This window comes from Zeugodacus cucurbitae, chromosome 2 (assembly GCF_028554725.1).
Source record: "Zeugodacus cucurbitae isolate PBARC_wt_2022May chromosome 2, idZeuCucr1.2, whole genome shotgun sequence".
Taxonomy (NCBI): Eukaryota; Metazoa; Arthropoda; class Insecta; order Diptera; family Tephritidae; genus Zeugodacus; species Zeugodacus cucurbitae.
The window spans coordinates 29,912,303-29,931,196 of NC_071667.1; the positions used below are offsets into that span (position 1 = coordinate 29,912,303).

The 18,894-nt window shown below is 33.6% G+C and overlaps 2 protein-coding genes across 8 annotated transcripts in view; one reads left to right on the forward strand and one right to left on the reverse strand.

Moving 5' to 3' along the window:
* LOC105213636 (chorion peroxidase) overlaps positions 1–2,164 on the reverse strand; it is a 52,016-nt gene extending 49,852 nt beyond the window's left edge. For both annotated transcript variants that reach the window (XM_054229298.1, XM_011186595.3), the window contains exons 1-5: positions 1,789–2,164; positions 1,280–1,468; positions 970–1,213; positions 514–911; positions 60–449 (exon numbers count right to left, since the gene is read on the reverse strand). In XM_054229298.1, coding sequence (XP_054085273.1) covers positions 60–449; positions 514–911; positions 970–1,213; positions 1,280–1,468; positions 1,789–2,029 — 1,462 coding nt within the window. In that variant the 5' untranslated portion in view covers positions 2,030–2,164. The remainder of the gene's footprint in view (positions 1–59; positions 450–513; positions 912–969; positions 1,214–1,279; positions 1,469–1,788) is intronic.
* A 6,613-nt stretch (positions 2,165–8,777) lies between these two features.
* LOC105213637 (afadin) overlaps positions 8,778–18,894 on the forward strand; it is a 51,022-nt gene continuing 40,905 nt past the window's right edge. For 4 of the 6 annotated variants that reach the window (XM_054225984.1, XM_011186601.3, XM_011186602.3 and 1 more), the window contains exon 1: positions 9,476–9,732. The gene's annotated coding sequence lies outside the window, so the exon portion shown is untranslated. Of the gene's footprint in view, positions 9,282–9,475; positions 9,733–18,894 lie in introns of those variants that run through there. The other 2 variants (XM_011186600.3, XM_054225985.1) reach the window with 2 other exon arrangements.

The following is an 18,894-nucleotide window of genomic DNA, read 5'->3' on the forward strand; positions in this document are numbered from 1 at the left end:
AAACGAAGCAATTAAAGCTTATAAACGCACGCTATGTGGGGCACAATATGATAGTTTGCCTGATTTGTAACAAGTTTTGCCAGGATCATCACTTTCACACGCCTTTTTATCGTTTATCATGGGTAGTAGTTCGCGACCGAAATCATTGGACATGAGTAGACGGCCGCCATTGAACTCGCGTAGTTCACGTATGGTTGCTTCGCTCGAACCGTACACGGCGGAAGCATCGATGAAGTGCGTCACCTTGCTACGCTGCTTACCATAGCTCATTTTGCATTCGGTATTTGGGGCGAGTGAAAGGCGTACGAAATTCATGCAGCGAACATTGAATGTGCCGAAGAAATCGTCGTCGTGTGCCACCATTATCGGCATACAGGCAAAGTGACGTTTATGTTCTGGTAAGGCGTGAGCACCATTTGCGGTGCAGCATTCCACCAACTCGCCATTCTCTGTGCGTGGAAAAAAGAAAACTCTTTACATAAAGACTACCAATTTTACAACAGCTTTCCTAACCCAGTCGTACAGAGGCCGATTGTGAGACATCATGTGCGATAAACTGTCCGAACTGCATCAGCAGCAGATTATACTTCGTATGCGGTAAATCCACGTCCGTTATGAGACGACGCGATGCTTCACGTGCTCCCATCAACTCGGATCCATCCACTGAGTGCATACGTGGCGTCCATATACCATCCTCATACGCGGGTGGTAGCAAGCGTTCCATAGGCTGTCCAGCTGAACCCCAAAGAGAGCGTTGCGGTAGTTGATTATTGCAAACGCCATCGAAGGAACGATATGGTTTGTTCGGCTCGCTACAGTGGTGAGGTCCTGCACAATGGTGAGCAAGTGGTGTTTTCTTAAAATCGACCTGTACTTTATTGGTAATGAGATCATCCACCGGTATCTCTTCTCTATATTAAAAAAACGTATTTATGTGGTTGTCAGTAGTTTAATTAAGAGCTCACTAACTTTTTGGAGAACAATTGTCCAGCTATGACTTGCTGCATTGCCGAATTGGACAAATGGAAATTTTGCTTATCATCGAGCGCATTGGAGTGAAAGCTTATGCCATGCAGAAACTCTGGTTGACCACGTCGTACCGGAAGCATCGCCACATTCTGCATTAGTTTCTCAAACTTCTGACGTGATTCTTCCACCACCGACATTGGCAGGAAATCGGCGAAAGGCGTGCGCTCAATGCCAGGGCGTACAGCTGGCACAAGAAAACCAATCAAATTGTTTAGAATCAAGCAGAATATGCCTGTAAAGCAAAGTATACCCGTGTGATTTTGTCCAGTGACACAGCAATAACCAAAAGTGCCGCCGGGAAGATCACAAATCTGCGGTTTCTCATGGTCCTTCATGCGTACATGCGCCGGGCACTGAATTTGCGGCACACAAGTTACATTATCCGGACAAGTATCGCATTTAATCAGAAGACTAGATGCAGGTTTCGTGGAGACACCCTCTGAAATGTTGGTCAAATAAGAATTGTCCGCTCTTACATTTGTTGGTCTATAAACTATATTTTTGTGTTGGATTAATGTATAACGGTGCTGAGATACATTAGTATTGAGAATTGAGATTGAGCACTTGGATTGAACAATTTTCCGTTTCGTCTATAACTGTGGTACATCATTCTAAGTTGTTATTTGTTTTTGCCGTTAGAACTGTTTCCAAACAAGCAAAGATTATTTTTAACCACAAAATATGTGATTGACAACAATAATCTTCGACCAATTGCTAATCCGTTCATCCAGTCGCTTCCAAACCTAATTTACTGCATACCTGTAGCTCCGCTAGGCGGCAACTCCCAGATACTGGTAGTTTGATCATCCTCATCCTCTAGCCCGGCAGTGGTAAAAGCAGGAGCTTCCGTTGCACTGGATATTGTCGTTGAAGCTTCAGCTTCTGAACTTGTAGTCGATCGCTTTACTTTCACTACCGAAAACCCACTCACGCAACAGCTTATAAAGCAAACCGAAATTAAAAATAAAATTGGTGCATTATATGCAATAAAAATTCGCATAGTTTTTTAATTTAAGTGTAAACCTCTAAATATATAAATTTTATAATATATACGAGTATTAACCGCTTTCACAAAATCCGTATGCTCGAAGTTAAGGTGCCGTAATAAACCAAAATATTTCAGTTCTTTTCCTTACATGCATTTGATACTTATATGCTTTCGCCAATATATAATATAATGCTATGTAATATTTAAACATTTCTACACACACATGCACCTGTAGGAAATATTGGCTTATGCTACGGTTATACACCAATTACTGTAGGTAATGAGACAACTGATGTGACCACTTTGAGGAGGTAAGAAATGCGAAAAAGATATAAGTCAATTATAAGATACGGTAATTCATTGATTGAAATTCACGCTTTCATGCCTTTTTTTCCATAATTTACCATGGCTTTTTGGTAAAATAAATACTCAGTGCATTTATGATGCATTCCAGAGAACATATAAACACAGAAATTATCTTCTCCTCCTTCACGTTCTTTGTAACGGACAATCCACTATCAAAGTGCACCTGGCGGTAAATAGCGGTTCATGTCTCCTCTAAAAATATGCAAACTTAAGAGTCAACATAATCACATTTTACTTAAACTTCTCCACTTAATTTAACCCCTCTTTTTACCGAGCTCTAAACATGTTAGCACAGTCACAATCCTTTTTGCTTCTATGGAAAGTTTGGCGGTCACTGAAATTTGTATATAAATTCAGCCAGAGAACTTACAACATAGAGAAGGTGCAGGTTCGACAGCGACTGAAATTCAAATCTGAAAGAAGTGTACTAGGGAATTTACCACGCTGCTGGGGAACTCACCTCATGAAAAGTTAACAGCGATTTCAGTTTTAGCATAGGGAATTCTGTAAAACGAGAAATCGCTGGCACATGAAATAATCATGTGATATTATTATTCAATTTTAATTAAATTTTTATTTCTTTTTATTTTTAATTTTTTTATACTACTTTCTAATTTAATATAATTACTATTTAAAATCTTATTTTTACAAAATTATTAATAAAATGAATGAAAAATTATGTTTATGATGAGCGTCGAACCTGTTGCCCTTTCTCAACTAGGGAATTGATGGCTGGGCAAAATAGGAAAATATGTTTGAATAAAATGTGCGAAAATTTATCAATTGATGGTAGACAATTCTGAAAGTGATGTTTTATGCTTGCACTGTTGCCACATTTCACTAGACTTCAGCACCAGCAACGAAATATGATTTCTAATTTTTGCCATCGTCGCGAGGAAGCAGTTTGTCGACACCGACGTGTGCAGCGGGGAAAAGAGTTGACATATTGTTGTTTCTGCTTCTTGATGTTCATAGTTTTTTGTAATGAGTTACTCATGTATGTAAGTTTGTATATGCGTATATGTGCTTTGACGGCCATTCACATTCACATATTCTAATTGGTGCGTTTGCTGTTGCGCATATGAAGGAATGGTGTTGTTGTTCGTATGACGATTGCCAATTCGTAATATTCTACATACATACATATGTACGTACACTTGTAAGTTTGTAGGTCATTCGCGAATATTTGTGCGTTGGTGATTGCTCATATGAAGGAATTCCCTTTTTACGCTTACATAAAAATATATTTATGAATGAATGTAGTAGATACATACATATGTAGAAATATCGTGTACGTGGGAGGTTTTTTATGCGATCGCGCATATGACAGATAATATATACATGTGTATATGCATATCTATACATACAAATGCTCATTTATACCTATAATTTTTTTAAAATGTAGCAATTTTTTAAATTTTAACACATTTAATTTATAAAACCGAAATATTGAAAAATATTTTTTTAATTTCCTACAAATTCTATTAAATATTTTTCACATTTCATTTATAAATGAAACCGAAATATTGACATAAATTTTTATTTATTTTTCTACAAATTATTTTAAATATTATTTATGAGCTGAAAAAATTCTATTGATCAGTTAAAATTTATAAAAAGTCAAAATAGTTTATCATATCAAAGCATGGGCATATCACATCAAAATGCCAATCATCACAAATGTTCATTCCCCAGCAGTCAATTCTGTTAAATAATAACGAGTAACGAGCGAATGGTGAATTCCCTACTAGCCAATTATAAGCTCTGTAAATGACCGTATCGAGCATCATACAAAAATCAAAATGCTCCTTCTCTATGTTGTAAGTTCTCTGGTGCAGGTTCGACAGCGACTGAAATTCAAATCTGAAAGAAGTGTACTAGGGAATTTACCACGCTGCTGGGGAACTCACCTTCTGAAAAGTTAACAGCAATTTCAGTTTTAGCAGCAGGGAATCTGTAAAACGAGAAATTGCTGGCACATGAAATAATCATGTGATATTTTTCAATTTTAATTAAGTTTTTATTTCTTTTTATTTTTAATTTTTTTATACTACTTTCCAAATTAATATATTTACTAATTAAAATTTTATTTTTACCCAATAATTAATAAAATTAATAAAAATAGTCTTTATGATGAGCGTCGAACCTGTTGCCATTTCTCAACTAGGGAATTCGATGGATAGGCAAAATAGGAAAATATGTGTGAATGTATGATAATTCACTGATTAGATTGTGCGAGAATTTGTCAATTGATGGTAGGCAATTCTGAAAGACATGTTTTATTAAATTTATATAATATATTATTCATAAATATTTTTATTTCATCTAATTTTCTATTTTTCATTTAATTTTTATTAGATATTTTTTTATTTATTTTAAGTAAATTGTTATTTGTGTATATCCGATTTAAAATTTTGTCTTATTCTTAATTATTTAAATAAACTATATAATAATCTGTAATATCATTATTAACTCGAACAATCATTGATTTGCCGTCGGCAAATTTCATAACAATGTGTATGTTCAAATATTTTTGCTACCATACGCGTGCAGAAATATATATATACATATATACATATAAATGTGAACATACAAATCTACATTCCTCACATTTGTTACAACAACATTTTCCTTCATAAGCGCAAGCGTCGCGCACATCTCCGCGCATGCCTTGCCCAAAAGCGGTTTGTCTGGAATTCAAATTCAAACAATTTCTGATATTTCCTTCAAAAGAGAAAACTGGCAGTGTCCGAGAATCATATTCATATTTCTATTAGAACTAGCATCTTGTCCTATGGATTATGAAATATCAATTAAGCTGATTGACTATCAATAGCTATGATGGTGCTGGTGGTACGCACGCACCCGCTTTTTAGACGGTGCTCGGGTTCAAATCCTGGCCGAAGTCTTATTTTTCGCATATTTTTATATTTCTGCCACAATTGATGGCAAATATGAAAATTTATTCTTTTATGAATTTTGTCAAGCTGATTGGCACTGTTGCCATTTTTCGCTTTGACTTCAGCATCAACATCGAAATATGATTTCTAATTTTTGTCATCGTCGCGAGGAAGCAGTTTGTAGACACCGACAGCTGCAGGGGGGAAAAGGGTTGACATATTATTGTTTCTGCTTCTTGATGTTCAGAGTTTTTTGTAGTTTGTATTTGCGTTGGTTTTTTTTTTGACGGTCATTCACATATTCTAATTGGTGCGTTTGCTTTTGCGCATATGAAGGAAGGTTGTTGTTGTTCCTATGACTCTTTGCAATTCGTAATATTCTACATACATATGTACGTACACTTGTAAGTTTGTTAGTCATTCGCGCATATTTGTGCGTTTGTATTGTGCATATGAAGGGATTCCCTGGTTATACTTACATACAAATATACTTATGTATGTAAGAATGTAAGAACTATTTTGCGCATATGGTACAAGAGATAGTTTTATTGATGTGGTCAAACACATATATGAATGCAGACACATATGACATGAAATGATGTTCTTTTGTTTTTTCCAATTATGGACCTTATGATGGCAAGTCTCAATTATGATATGAGGTGATAATTGCGCCAAAATTACAAGAATTTTATGAATTGCGCGGGATAATACCATATGCTACAAGTGTTCTTTCTTTTGTTTTGACCAATTACCATATGATACAAGTGTCAATTATGATATGAGATGATAATTGCGCCAAGTGAATTGCGCGGGATTGACCAATTACCATATGACTTTTCAGACCGGAGTTAGCATATATACATATGTACACAGCTGACTTCTCGCATGAGCTTGCCTTCTTGACGAGGGAATAAAATCAAATTGTACTACTGCTTATTCTTCTTAGGGTAACCAAACCATAATTGAGAAAGTACAAATATATCACATAATTTGGCATGCTTGAAGAATACTCGCGCTGCTGCGGTGAGCGCTTGGGTTCAAATCTCCAGCTGGCATTTATTTTTAAATTTTTACTTTTCTTATACTTGATTAGAATAATTTCAGAAAGACAAAAATTTTATATTTTATGAACACAGATACAGTTGACATGAAGTGATGTTATCAAATGTGAACTCAGTACAACTTTTTACATTTTTCGGGTTCACTTCTCCACATTTGCAATATTTTATAAATATTTTTTTTTTTTTATATTATCTAAAAATTCTTTAAATCCTATTTATGAGTTAAAAAACCATATTAATTATATACAATTAATAAAAAGCCATAAGAAGTCAAAAATGTATATCATATCAAAGCATGGGCATATCACATCAAAAGGCCAATCGTCACATATTTTCATTCCCCCGACAGTCAATTCTGTAAAATAATAACGAGTATAACAGCAATTGGTGAATTCCCTACTCGTCGGTTTTCAGCTCTGTACACGAGCCAATCGAGCATCATACAAAAATCAAAATGCACCTTCTCTATATTATTTTACAGAATTGACTGTCGGGGGAATGAAAATATGTGACGATTGGCCTTTTGATGTGATATGCCCATGCCCATAACAAACGCACAAATATGCGCGAATGACTAACAAACTTACAAGTGTACGTACATATGTATGTAGAATATTACGAATTGCAAAGAGTCATAGGAACAACAACAACCTTCCTTCATATGCGCAAAAGCAAACGCACCAATTAGAATATGTGAATGACCGTCAAAAAAAAAACCAACGCAAATACAAACTACAAAAAACTCTGAACATCAAGAAGCAGAAACAATAATATGTCAACCCTTTTCCCCCCTGCAGCTGTCGGTGTACAAACTGCTTCCTCGCGACGATGACAAAAATTAGAAATCATATTTCGATGTTGATGCTGAAGTCAAAGCGAAAAATGGCAACAGTGCCAATCAGCTTGACAAAATTCATAAAAGAATAAATTTTCATATTTGCCATCAATTGTGGCAGAAATATAAAAATATGCGAAAAATAAGACTTCGGCCAGGATTTGAACCCGAGCACCGTCTAAAAAGCGGGTGCGTGCGTACCACCAGCACCATCATAGCTATTGATAGTCAATCAGCTTAATTGATATTTCATAATCCATAGGACAAGATGCTAGTTCTAATAGAAATATGAATATGATTCTCGGACACTGCCAGTTTTCTCTTTTGAAGGAAATATCAGAAATTGTTTGAATTTGAATTCCAGACAAACCGCTTTTGGGCAAGGCATGCGCGGAGATGTGCGCGACGCTTGCGCTTATGAAGGAAAATGTTGTTGTAACAAATGTGAGGAATGTAGATTTGTATGTTCACATTTATATGTATATATGTATATATATATTTCTGCACGCGTATGGTAGCAAAAATATTTGAACATACACATTGTTATGAAATTTGCCGACGGCAAATCAATGATTGTTCGAGTTAATAATGATATTACAGATTATTATATAGTTTATTTAAATAATTAAGAATAAGACAAAATTTTAAATCGGATATACACAAATAACAATTTACTTGAAATAAATAAAAAAATATCTAATAAAAATTAAATGAAAAATAGAAAATTAGATGAAATAAAAATATTTATGAATAATATATTATATAAATTTAATAAAACATGTCTTTCAGAATTGCCTACCATCAATTGACAAATTCTCGCACAATCTAATCAGTGAATTATCATACATTCACACATATTTTCCTATTTTGCCTATCCATCGAATTCCCTAGTTGAGAAATGGCAACAGGTTCGACGCTCATCATAAAGACTATTTTTATTAATTTTATTAATTATTGGGTAAAAATAAAATTTTAATTAGTAAATATATTAATTTGGAAAGTAGTATAAAAAAATTAAAAATAAAAAGAAATAAAAACTTAATTAAAATTGAAAAATATCACATGATTATTTCATGTGCCAGCGATTTCTCGTTTTACAGAATTCCCTATGCTAAAACTGAAATCGCTGTTAACTTTTCATGAGGTGAGTTCCCCAGCAGCGTGGTAAATTCCCTAGTACACTTCTTTCAGATTTGAATTTCAGTCGCTGTCGAACCTGCACCTTCTCTATGTTCTAAGTTCTCTGGCATTTGTAGCAATGCGTGCATATGACCTTCACTGATAAGTGATAACGAGACAATACGAATTTTGGAAGATGTCTATACATATGCATCTACATATGTACGTAAGCGCTTTTGTTTACATGTAGATATATACAAGACTCACATAATGAAATATGTAGTTAATTTTAGTATTGTAAGAAATGCATTTAATATAAAAATAAAAACATTTTTTATGAAAGTAGGTATATTATTTTAAAACATTACATACATATGTAGGTCCGTTTAAACATGCCGACCAATATGCCTCTGAAATCGCATAATTTATTTGAATAAATATCATATTAGCACATATGATTGCATATAAATGTATCAATATATAAGCAAACGGGCTAACATTCCGATATAATAGAAATGTAAATCTCTGAGCATATTTTTCATTTAATGCTCAGCAATGTTAACGTGACGCTGTTAAAATTTCTCCTTCCGAGCTGGCTGAGGTGAAACACGCTCATCGTGTTTTGTTAGGTTTTGACAATTCACACGCTGGTCCGCAATTGGACCTTCTCTATATTACACGTTCTCTGCTCGCGATCTCATTTTTCCCATTCCACTGTCATTCTTAATTTGACAGTTTTTGTTTGGCTTTGTTGTTGCTTAAGTTCGTGCAATTCCAATGGATTAGTTGGAATTCAGTTGTGAGTTTTCCTTCGAGTCGTAGTGTTGTAAATTTTATTCTCGGTTCGTTTGTGCGAAATTCGGTAGAATTGCAAAAAATATAAATACATATTAAACCTGTTGAGAAAAGTGCACGTGATAAAATAGCATTTCATTGCAAATAGTCGTTACATTAGCTAATGGTGAGCAATATACGTTGAAGTGGTAAGCGAAATTTAAATTAATTGAATGGCGACGACGCGTCGTCGTTTTCCTGAAGGTAAAAATCCATTGCTGCGCTGCAAAATAGTCAAAGTTGCGCCGACGCCGACGACCACTTTGCAAGTGTGAAAGAGATGCAGCGATATATGTGTATGTCAGTGGTTTAACGCTTAAAAAATCTGGAATTCCAAAAGAAACGAATTTCTGCAAGGAAAAAAATAAAACAAACAACGCAAAGGAAATAGCAGCAGTTAATATAAATATTTGAAAACAAAAGCATTATAATTGTAATACGTATTGAATATCACTTAATTTGATATATTAGTGCGAAGTGAATAATAAATGCGCGTACAACGAGTCGAGAATTGGGTGTGTGTTATAAAATTATCTGTGAAAAGTGAAATAATAAATTGGTAGTCCTGAAGTGAACTGAATGCTGGATTTTAAGGAATCGGTAAAAAATACTATATTGTCATACCTATTTATATAATTTATTGTCTGGTTATGTATTTATGACAACGTCTGCACATTTAACTTTTCGTATATAGTGGCTAATCGAACATAATTGGTATTGGTTGTTTATAGATGAAAACAAATCACAAATTATTTATGTGTCGTTGCTAAAATGTATTGTAGAAAGGTCTCTAACTTAAAAGAGAGTTCTGCAAATTTATAAATTGTCAAAGACGAATACTGCCGATAATACAATTTATTTATGAAGGAAGTGTTTAATATAATTTGGTATAATTTTATTAATTCCCAAATACGGTCCTCCAGTAATTCAATTGGAATGTGTGGATTATCGTAACTACCTGCTAATGTTTTCTTTATCTTCGCTCCCACAATTAATTAAAAATATGTCGTTATTATTGTGCGCATCTACGTTTTCCTTTCGTTTATTTACTCTTAACGGTGCGCCTCTAGAATTTCAATTGAATACCTATGTCTCGGGGCAATACGACATATTTTGCATTTTTATTTTCTCGCCAACCTTCGTGTTTATAATCACTCCGAAAAGTGTATTTATTGTTTCCTAAGAAATCTGAGCCTCATCTCCACCACAACTCGCTGAGCATCGACGCTAAACCGTGAACAGATATCTATGCATATGTATATGTATGTATGTACTTGCATTTAGCTTCATACCTGTCTGTACAAGTATTCAAGTTGTGAAACCACAATAAACCTCGACTGAAGCAAACGTCGACGATATGGTTTCGTCATCATCATCTCTGCCAGTTTAGTTCATAATGAAGGTGTTCTCGACTGGAAGATCGGAATTTCTGTTGTGTGTTGTTGGTGTTTTGTTAGTTATGTCTTATTGGCTGTTTTATATGGCTCATTGCTTTATTTGTTTTGTTTAGCGCAGTGTACTGTTCGTCTTGCAGTTGCTTTATCGACTTTTCTACATCTTGACTGTTTTCGGTTATTGCTTTCTTTTTCTCTTCGTGTTCTTACGTTAAGTGAACACCCGCTCCTACCCTGTTTGGCTGCCTGGCTTTATAATTGGCTAGCTGAATCATTTATTCGTTGTTCGGAGGTTTTTGTGGCGGCAAATGTTGCCAAGTTATACCATACATATGCACATTGCCTTCATTGCGCCTCACACTTGCCGTTCTGGGTTATGTACGCGGCTCAGTCAACATGCGCTGTTGTACTACTCAAAACCGTCGACTTCAAATCCGACTCTATCTCTTGCCTGTTGCATGTATTCTCTATATACTAAACGCTGTTTGTTACCGGTCATTGGTCTCCATTCTACTTCCAATTTGTTCCTTATATTTATTTTTCTAGCCGCATACTTTTCACAACGAACTGCGCTGCAGACTTACTACACCAGGAATAGAATTACAGATATTCACATATACATACATACATAAATATTTCTTACCCGCTTTTGTTATTTTGTTCCCTTTTGCATTTGTTTAATATACATTTCAAATATATTCCATTTTTATTCAAAAACAAAATTAAATTACTACACAATTTTTTCAATCGTATTTAAATGTTTAGTCTAATGTGCAACACAATTGACTTATAAACTAATATTTCGAGTTTGGAAATGCAGGCTTCCAGTTACACTATTGTGTTGCATTATTTGCTTGAAGTCAACATTTGTGTACATAAATAATTGCATTGGTGCATGCACATTAAGGTATTTGCATTTGATACTTGCCCTATTTTTTAAATATGTAAAGGAAGAAATTTGAAACTTGACTGGATGGCTGGATTAAAAACGCTTTATTTTGATTTTGCCAAACACGGCTATACTGCATTCCCAATATGACTTCTAACATTATTTTGATCACAGTAGTAGGTAACAACATAATAACATTAAATGGAATTTGTGTGTTGCACTTTCAGTTTTCAAATTATCAGTTGTGTAACATTTAGGGGTGGTTTGATAAATATTCCATAACATTTACGGCATTAAATGACTATGCATTTATTTTGATTACATAACTGTACTTTTAGTAGGTTCCATTATTGAATAGCATTTTTAGAATTAAAATTGTTTATGTAGACATTTTTATACTTACACTGTATATGTATTAACTACGAATCTTATAAAGATAATATGTATATATATTTAAATTGATTTTGTTACGTATTTAACTCTCATCTTTTTATAATAATGTTCAAGTAAACCTTAAAATACAATTCCAAAAGAAAAAATGCCACAGTAACTTTCATTGGAAGACTTTCAATACAAAGTCGTTATGTTGTGCTCTAAGTCAAGTAAACATTGATCTTGTAGCCACCTTTGTTAGTTAATCATTTGAGATTATGTTACCAAGCACTAACAACTTTATTTGCTTTAAACTTTTTTTTACCATTTTCAGCTAATATGTTTCTGCCAATATTTTTGTAAATATATAATTGCATTTCTTGTAACAAAGGTACAACAATTTGAGTTTCTAGTTGTTTATACGTGGCTTAAATCTGTTGAGGGAAAACAAAGTGCTTTTTTTATAACTATGCACACTTATGCCCTGCTTTGTTACCTTTAATTTGTTCATATTTCATATCAAAAAGCAAATATTTTGTTTAATTGTTGCCACAACAGTGTGTATTAAATATGTGTGCGAAATGTGCTGATAAAGATGAACAGAACTTATCTGCAACTTCATAACCATGATTTAGAATAACCACTGCCAACGTATGTAATAAGGTTTACACTTAAATGACGGTACAGTTATCAGTATGAAATTGTTAACATTTTTATCATTATTAGTTAAAAATTCTTTAAAAATATATTTAAAATGATTTCAAACAAAAGGCTTTTAATTTATAATAATATTTCCATATGTAATATAAGTTTTGAAAGTTTGGAGCGTAGCGAGTCGCCTAAAAGTATAGTGAAAGTAATTATAATTGGCAATATATTAGTGTTTGAACAAATCAAAATATTCATATTTGTGCACATAAAACATAAACGATAAAATCGAGTTATTATGAATACAACAAACATTTTTAAACGCAAAATGTAATTTCATTGATACGAGTTCATAAATAAATTCGTGTTTGAATAATATAAGGCGCAAACATTGCACCTGTTACTGCCATTGGCAACCCTTTGGCTTGAGCAAATGCAATTGATTGTTAAGAAGTGATAAGTTTTATAACGTTCATTGCACATATTTGTGTGTGTGTGTTCATGGAAGTTGCTACTTTAAAGCGGTTTTGTGTGAAAATTAATATGTCTACATATGTACATACATACAAATGCCGTAAAGAGCTGGCAAGTTTCTTGCCTAATAGATTTAAAGTAGTGCTTTTAATTAATATCATCTACAAGTTTGAAGTAGTGAAATTCATTAAGACCTAATTGATAAAATGGTTGGAGTACGTTACTCATCAATATAGTATATTAGTACTGAAACTACTGTGAATAATTAATAAAGATACTGCTTAGCAAATTAGAAGATATTCATCAAAAAATCGAATTACACTTCTTAAGATTTTCAACAATAGAGAGAAATTCATATTGCACAGAAAGTGTTTGTAAATATAAAACGAATATCATTCCAAACTAAATGAAAAATTTACATTTATTGTTGTTGTTTTAGCGGCATAAAACATTACCCAAATAATTTTTAATAATGTGTCAGTCCTTGGCTGAATAAAAATCTGTATCCGATCCATTTACGTTGAACCGATTGTCGTGGGAACAAGTACTTTCATTGTCTTTAGTATTGCCTTTGTAAAATATTTTGGATTATGTAAATTTTATGAAAATAAATAAATAATTAAATTAAAACAATTATACGTGATGAAAGTGAGGAAAAGAACAAGTTACAATGTAATTATAGTTGAAATTTCATAACTCGAGATTATATATGTAAATCAAACTTGTTTCAAGTTAAGGAAGTTTAACTGTATTATAATTTCTTTTTGAATGTTGAACATATACATAAATCGAATAATAATAAGCAAACAAAGTTTACCTAATACCAGATATCACAGTTTTAAGATTTGCAATGTCTTAGCATTTCCCAATATACTAACACCATTGTAACAGCAGTAAAAAAAAATTATTTAATTCTTATTCTTAGCAATAAATTGATTTATACGCGTATTTTGTCAAAGTATAATTTTTTACAATATTACAAATTTGACCTTAGAATTAAAAATATTCGCCTACTCGACACAGTCCGAACCCAATTATATGTATGTTTGTGTTTCTCTATATACCCAACGTGATGATGAATGAGATATCAAATGAAGTGGTTATTCGTCATCCATGAAAAATGCGAACACGGCTAAAGAACGGAAATAATGGCGCGTACTACATATTTTGTTGTATTATATTTATTTTCGCATTGTGTCCCACTTGTCTACGAGTTCTATTTACCACTGGCATATTGTTCGGTTTAATTCAATTGTCTTTTGAATGCTACAACAAAACTTAAATGTTCGCTGGCTGACTGCCATCACTCGGCAATTACTGCTACGTCATGAGAATTGACCGAAATGTTGGCGCATTAAAATAAGTTGCAAACACCGAACGTAAAGTGTAACTATAAAACATCAACTCACGTGAGAACAACCATCATTCAACAACTTGTTACAGTGAGAATTCCCTAAGTGCACCATTATTGCATTTCGAATGATGACTAATTACTTTTTTCCAAGGACATTCTGCAGCTCCAAACAAAATAGTGTGGGTTGGCTCTATGACATTTTATTCATGAGTTTAACGTAATTTAATTATAAATATAACGCATGTACACAGATTTGCAATAACTCATAAGAAATCACGGTCAATCAAGCTAAACAAGTTTTACGCTTTAACAATTTCAAAACAAGTCAATAACAGCGTCTACAAAAACTATACATAGCTCATCTACAGCAGTAAATACACATTCGAGAAATCGAGAAACGTGTTATACTTGCAAATACTCAAAAGTGAGTGCGATGCGTACAGCGAGAAGCTTAATGGAAAGGACTGGTGGGAGTGGGGAGAAACTTGTTGCTTGTAACTGGAAGTAATGTGTATTCCTACAAGCTTTGATAAAACGACTAACGGATTACGATCCGATCGCAACGCATATTCGAGTTATAACTGTTTTTTTTTTAAGTTTTTCTCATGTTTTGACACATCAAGGTTAGATATATTTGACGATTTTTATTAAATTTTTAAAAAAACTATTTTACTGAAATAAATTCTGAAATTCTGTTCGTTTTGCAATTGGTGTGATCTTACATCGACTTGTGTTTGATTGCTGTTGCTTGCATTTAACATAACAAAGCTTATAAAAAACGTTGATATTTTCACTGTATACCAATGGGAATCTGTTTACTATAAAATATTTGTAAATAAAATACATTTTTTATTCATAATTAGTTCGTGCAAAAACTCGATTTTATCACAATCTCCTCCAGCGGCTCTTTCAAACGTACATTTTTATGTAAATGTGCATATTCACATGCTAATAGTAAATCCAACTCGCTCTTTTTATGTAATATTTTATTGTGTAACCTTAGACTACATACCTATTTACATATATACTTGTATTAGTATGTGAGTTAACGCTAATTAATTATACAGGTGTGTTTTGAAATGCCAAAGAATAGTTAATTGTAGATTACAAGTATAGGCTAATGCCGTGTGAGTGTACATTATTTTTTAAGAATTTAAATGTTTTTTTATATAATTAGTATATTATAAGTATGCGCTTACCGATTGGTTGTTGCTAAAGTTATTCTAATACTTGGCTTTTTCCAGTAATTATCCATTTGTTTGTTTTATTTTTTATTTTTGATAAACAAATGTATTTTTTTCACTTCTGATAATTTAAAGTTTCTAAAATTAAGGTACATTACAAATGTGTTGTGTAAAAGCAGAAATGGTTGCGAATAAATATGTCTATGTTAAACTGAATAAATATACCTAAATTTGTTCAATAAGAGGTAAACACGGATCGGCAGTTCTTAATTAGTAATTTTATGTTTTTGTAGCGAGGAAATGTTTTCTCCCAATAATAAGAAAAGTAACCATTTATTTGAAACATATATTTCATAAACAACTGTTTTATTCTCTTGTACTCTCAATTTAATTTGTTACTCTCACCTTTAACATATTTCTGAATAATTACTTAGTTTTGAGCCGATGTAAAAATGTATAAATAGGTCAATTAGATCATAATTAAAATTTTTTACATCCAACCGTCTCTTAAGATCGAATGATGCTTGACTATTGTAAAGGTGTTTATTGTGTCTAACAGAACTCAGAAAAAAGTGCCGATATCCGTCTATATTTCTTATTTTACATTTACAAATTACTCGGATATTTGGTGTTTTTTAAAATCCACATAATCCGTAATATACAAAGGAAAGCAGATGAATATTTCACAAATCCGCAGCTGACTTCATTGAAATAGAATTATTTAAAGAAGATGCCTGTTAAACAATTTGAGTTCACCGAGCGGAATAATGAAAGCAGACAACGCTAAAACAAAACATTGTTTTACTTATGTACGTTGTAGAAATCTCAGCTTAGCAACAGCCTACCGACCAAGAGATTCCCATATATGAGACGAGGAAGATCAGTAGCAATAACTGTAGTCACATAACTGTTTGCGCCGTGCGCATGCGCAACGCGACGCAAAACACTGAATGGGAACACAAGAATGACACAGCGAGGTGGCGAGTGGCAAATGGCGAAGATCAACGATGCAAACATCTTTTCCACACTGCTACTGCAAGACCTTGTTGCCATGCCAAGTACAAGACAGAAGGCGAGACAATAAAGAATAACTTCAAGTAGACAATTATTCGCAAAAATGCCTGGAATGTAGGTAAGAATAATGGAGGAAAATGTATGTCTGACACTGATGACTAAATGTTGAAAAGAGAATGCCTATAATCTGTGCAACTCTGCGCCGTCTAAGTGAACTGATCTTTGCGCCATTCTGATATAATACTGGTTGGGGGTTGATTGTTTACTATAAGTGTATATGTGTGTGTTTATGCGTTTAGGGATATAAAAAAACGATATTTAGGAATGACGTTGCACAAAACTATTAGGCTCATGACGCCGAGGATAAGATAAGGACATTCCCGTATTTATTGCTGATGGCGGCCCCATTTTATTGCAACGAACAGGTAGTTTAAACTCGAAATAACTTTGTATTATTTGATTTTTAGAAATTTAATGGAAAATAAGTAGACAATAGGTGTACAAAATGACAGCACAGGGGAAGAAATTATTCACCTACATACATACCTTTGTATATACAGAGGAATATAGACTTGGAGGGTATGTACTCAAGTGGAACACGCATCGGCATTCTACAGCACTACTGTACTGGTGGTTGTCTTTATATTTTGCCTTTTCTTTGACAAAATGACTTATTGATATTACATAGAATGTGTTTTGTAATGTATGTAAGTGCAGACACTTCAGCAATTGGAAATAATTTATTGTTACAGAGGTGACACGGCATATCCATAGTTAAAAGTGATACACTGCACTTCATATACGTTTCTATATCAGTTATTATTATTAAAACCAAAAAAAAAAAAAATGAACAGGTGGAAAGTAATCAATGTGAAAGAAAATCTACCTTTGGTGTATTTGATATTTAAAATTTTTAGGTTAATTTACCATAATGAGCTATCACGTGAATTTTTGAACAATATGAGTAAAGGAACTAAGAAAAGATAATATTACTTGTAACAGTTTTTGATACCCTCTGTCAAAGCGTTAGCGTGATAATTTATGGCAAAATGTGTGCTTTCGTAGAAATCATTCCTGCAGTCACCTACTGGAAGCCGAGACGCTTCCCAGTGCCATCAAGGGTACCTTCCTGAAAAACGTCGACGACATACAGGACTACCGAACGGACTTCAGATGCGACAAACTTTCCACAAGCACTGAACGCCATTCACAAAGGAGCCATTAACATATTCATCGACTCCCTCCACCTGACTGACGGACTTGGTGACAAAACACCACTCATTACAGACGCAGAGCTCGAGTTGCATTGCAAAAGCAGAGTGACCCTCGCACAACTTCGTTCTGGATAGTGTAACAGATTAAACTCCTACCTTTCCAAGACATTTCCGACCCTTTGGACCGACCCTGTCGAAACAGCTCGTTTCCTGGGACTCCCGTTAGATGACGTTGATGATAATTAATTTAGGCTTGCCGGTTCAGGCATGTTTGGGTAACCGCTACAATAACAATTACAACAATGATAGAATATATAGTAGCAAGAACACCAGAATTCTGATATTGGAAAGATCTCATGTTATACATAAATTTTCTTTAAGTTAAATAAAATTTTCTGAGTGTAGCGCCTACAAGTGCCAAGTGCTAGCGGAAAATAGCTTACCAATGTCATGATTCAGTGAACAAACCTGAAAGAAATTGGCGTGGCGCGGTTCCTAAGTGAGTCAAGCAAAACGACGACCGATTCTGCACAACTTTCAACAACATATTTTCAAATAACTTATAATTTCCTAAACATAAACGTGGATTTACGATCTTTTATACCTTTATAGCTATAAAATTATTTTCTCTAAAAATATAAGCATAAAAACTTCCGTGCAATTTGAATTAATCGTTTGGAATACTAATTTCAGATGCTTATTTTTCGAGATACCCGCCGCGAACTAGGTGGTCATCTAATAAGTATTTGTATGATATATTTTTGTATGCGGAACCGAATATCGGGAAATCTTATTAAGAAGTCATAAACTACAGTTAGTTTCCACTGACTAATAACATAATTTAATTAGTAAAAAAAAAAATAGTACAGACTCTAATTTAGAGTTTTTCTCCATTTGTTCACTGTTTAATACATAAATAATTAGGCCACACTGTCTTTGCAGGGGTTTCTCGCATCAAAATGCATGAATTTCTAGGGTGTGTATGTGTATGAGTGAGCAAAATGAATTGCATTTAAGCTGTATGCTAATGTAAATGTAAATACTTGTAACTTTTTATGTTTTGTGTGTGTTTTTGTTTTGTTGTTACAACGGTACTCAACATCTTAATTACTTTCCTGCCCAATTAAGTGTCGACTATTTACCGGATGGTTGCGCATAGCTACTACCTTGGCTCCAGTGCTAGAAACGAAGCTTACTAACAGTTCTCGAAAAAGTGACT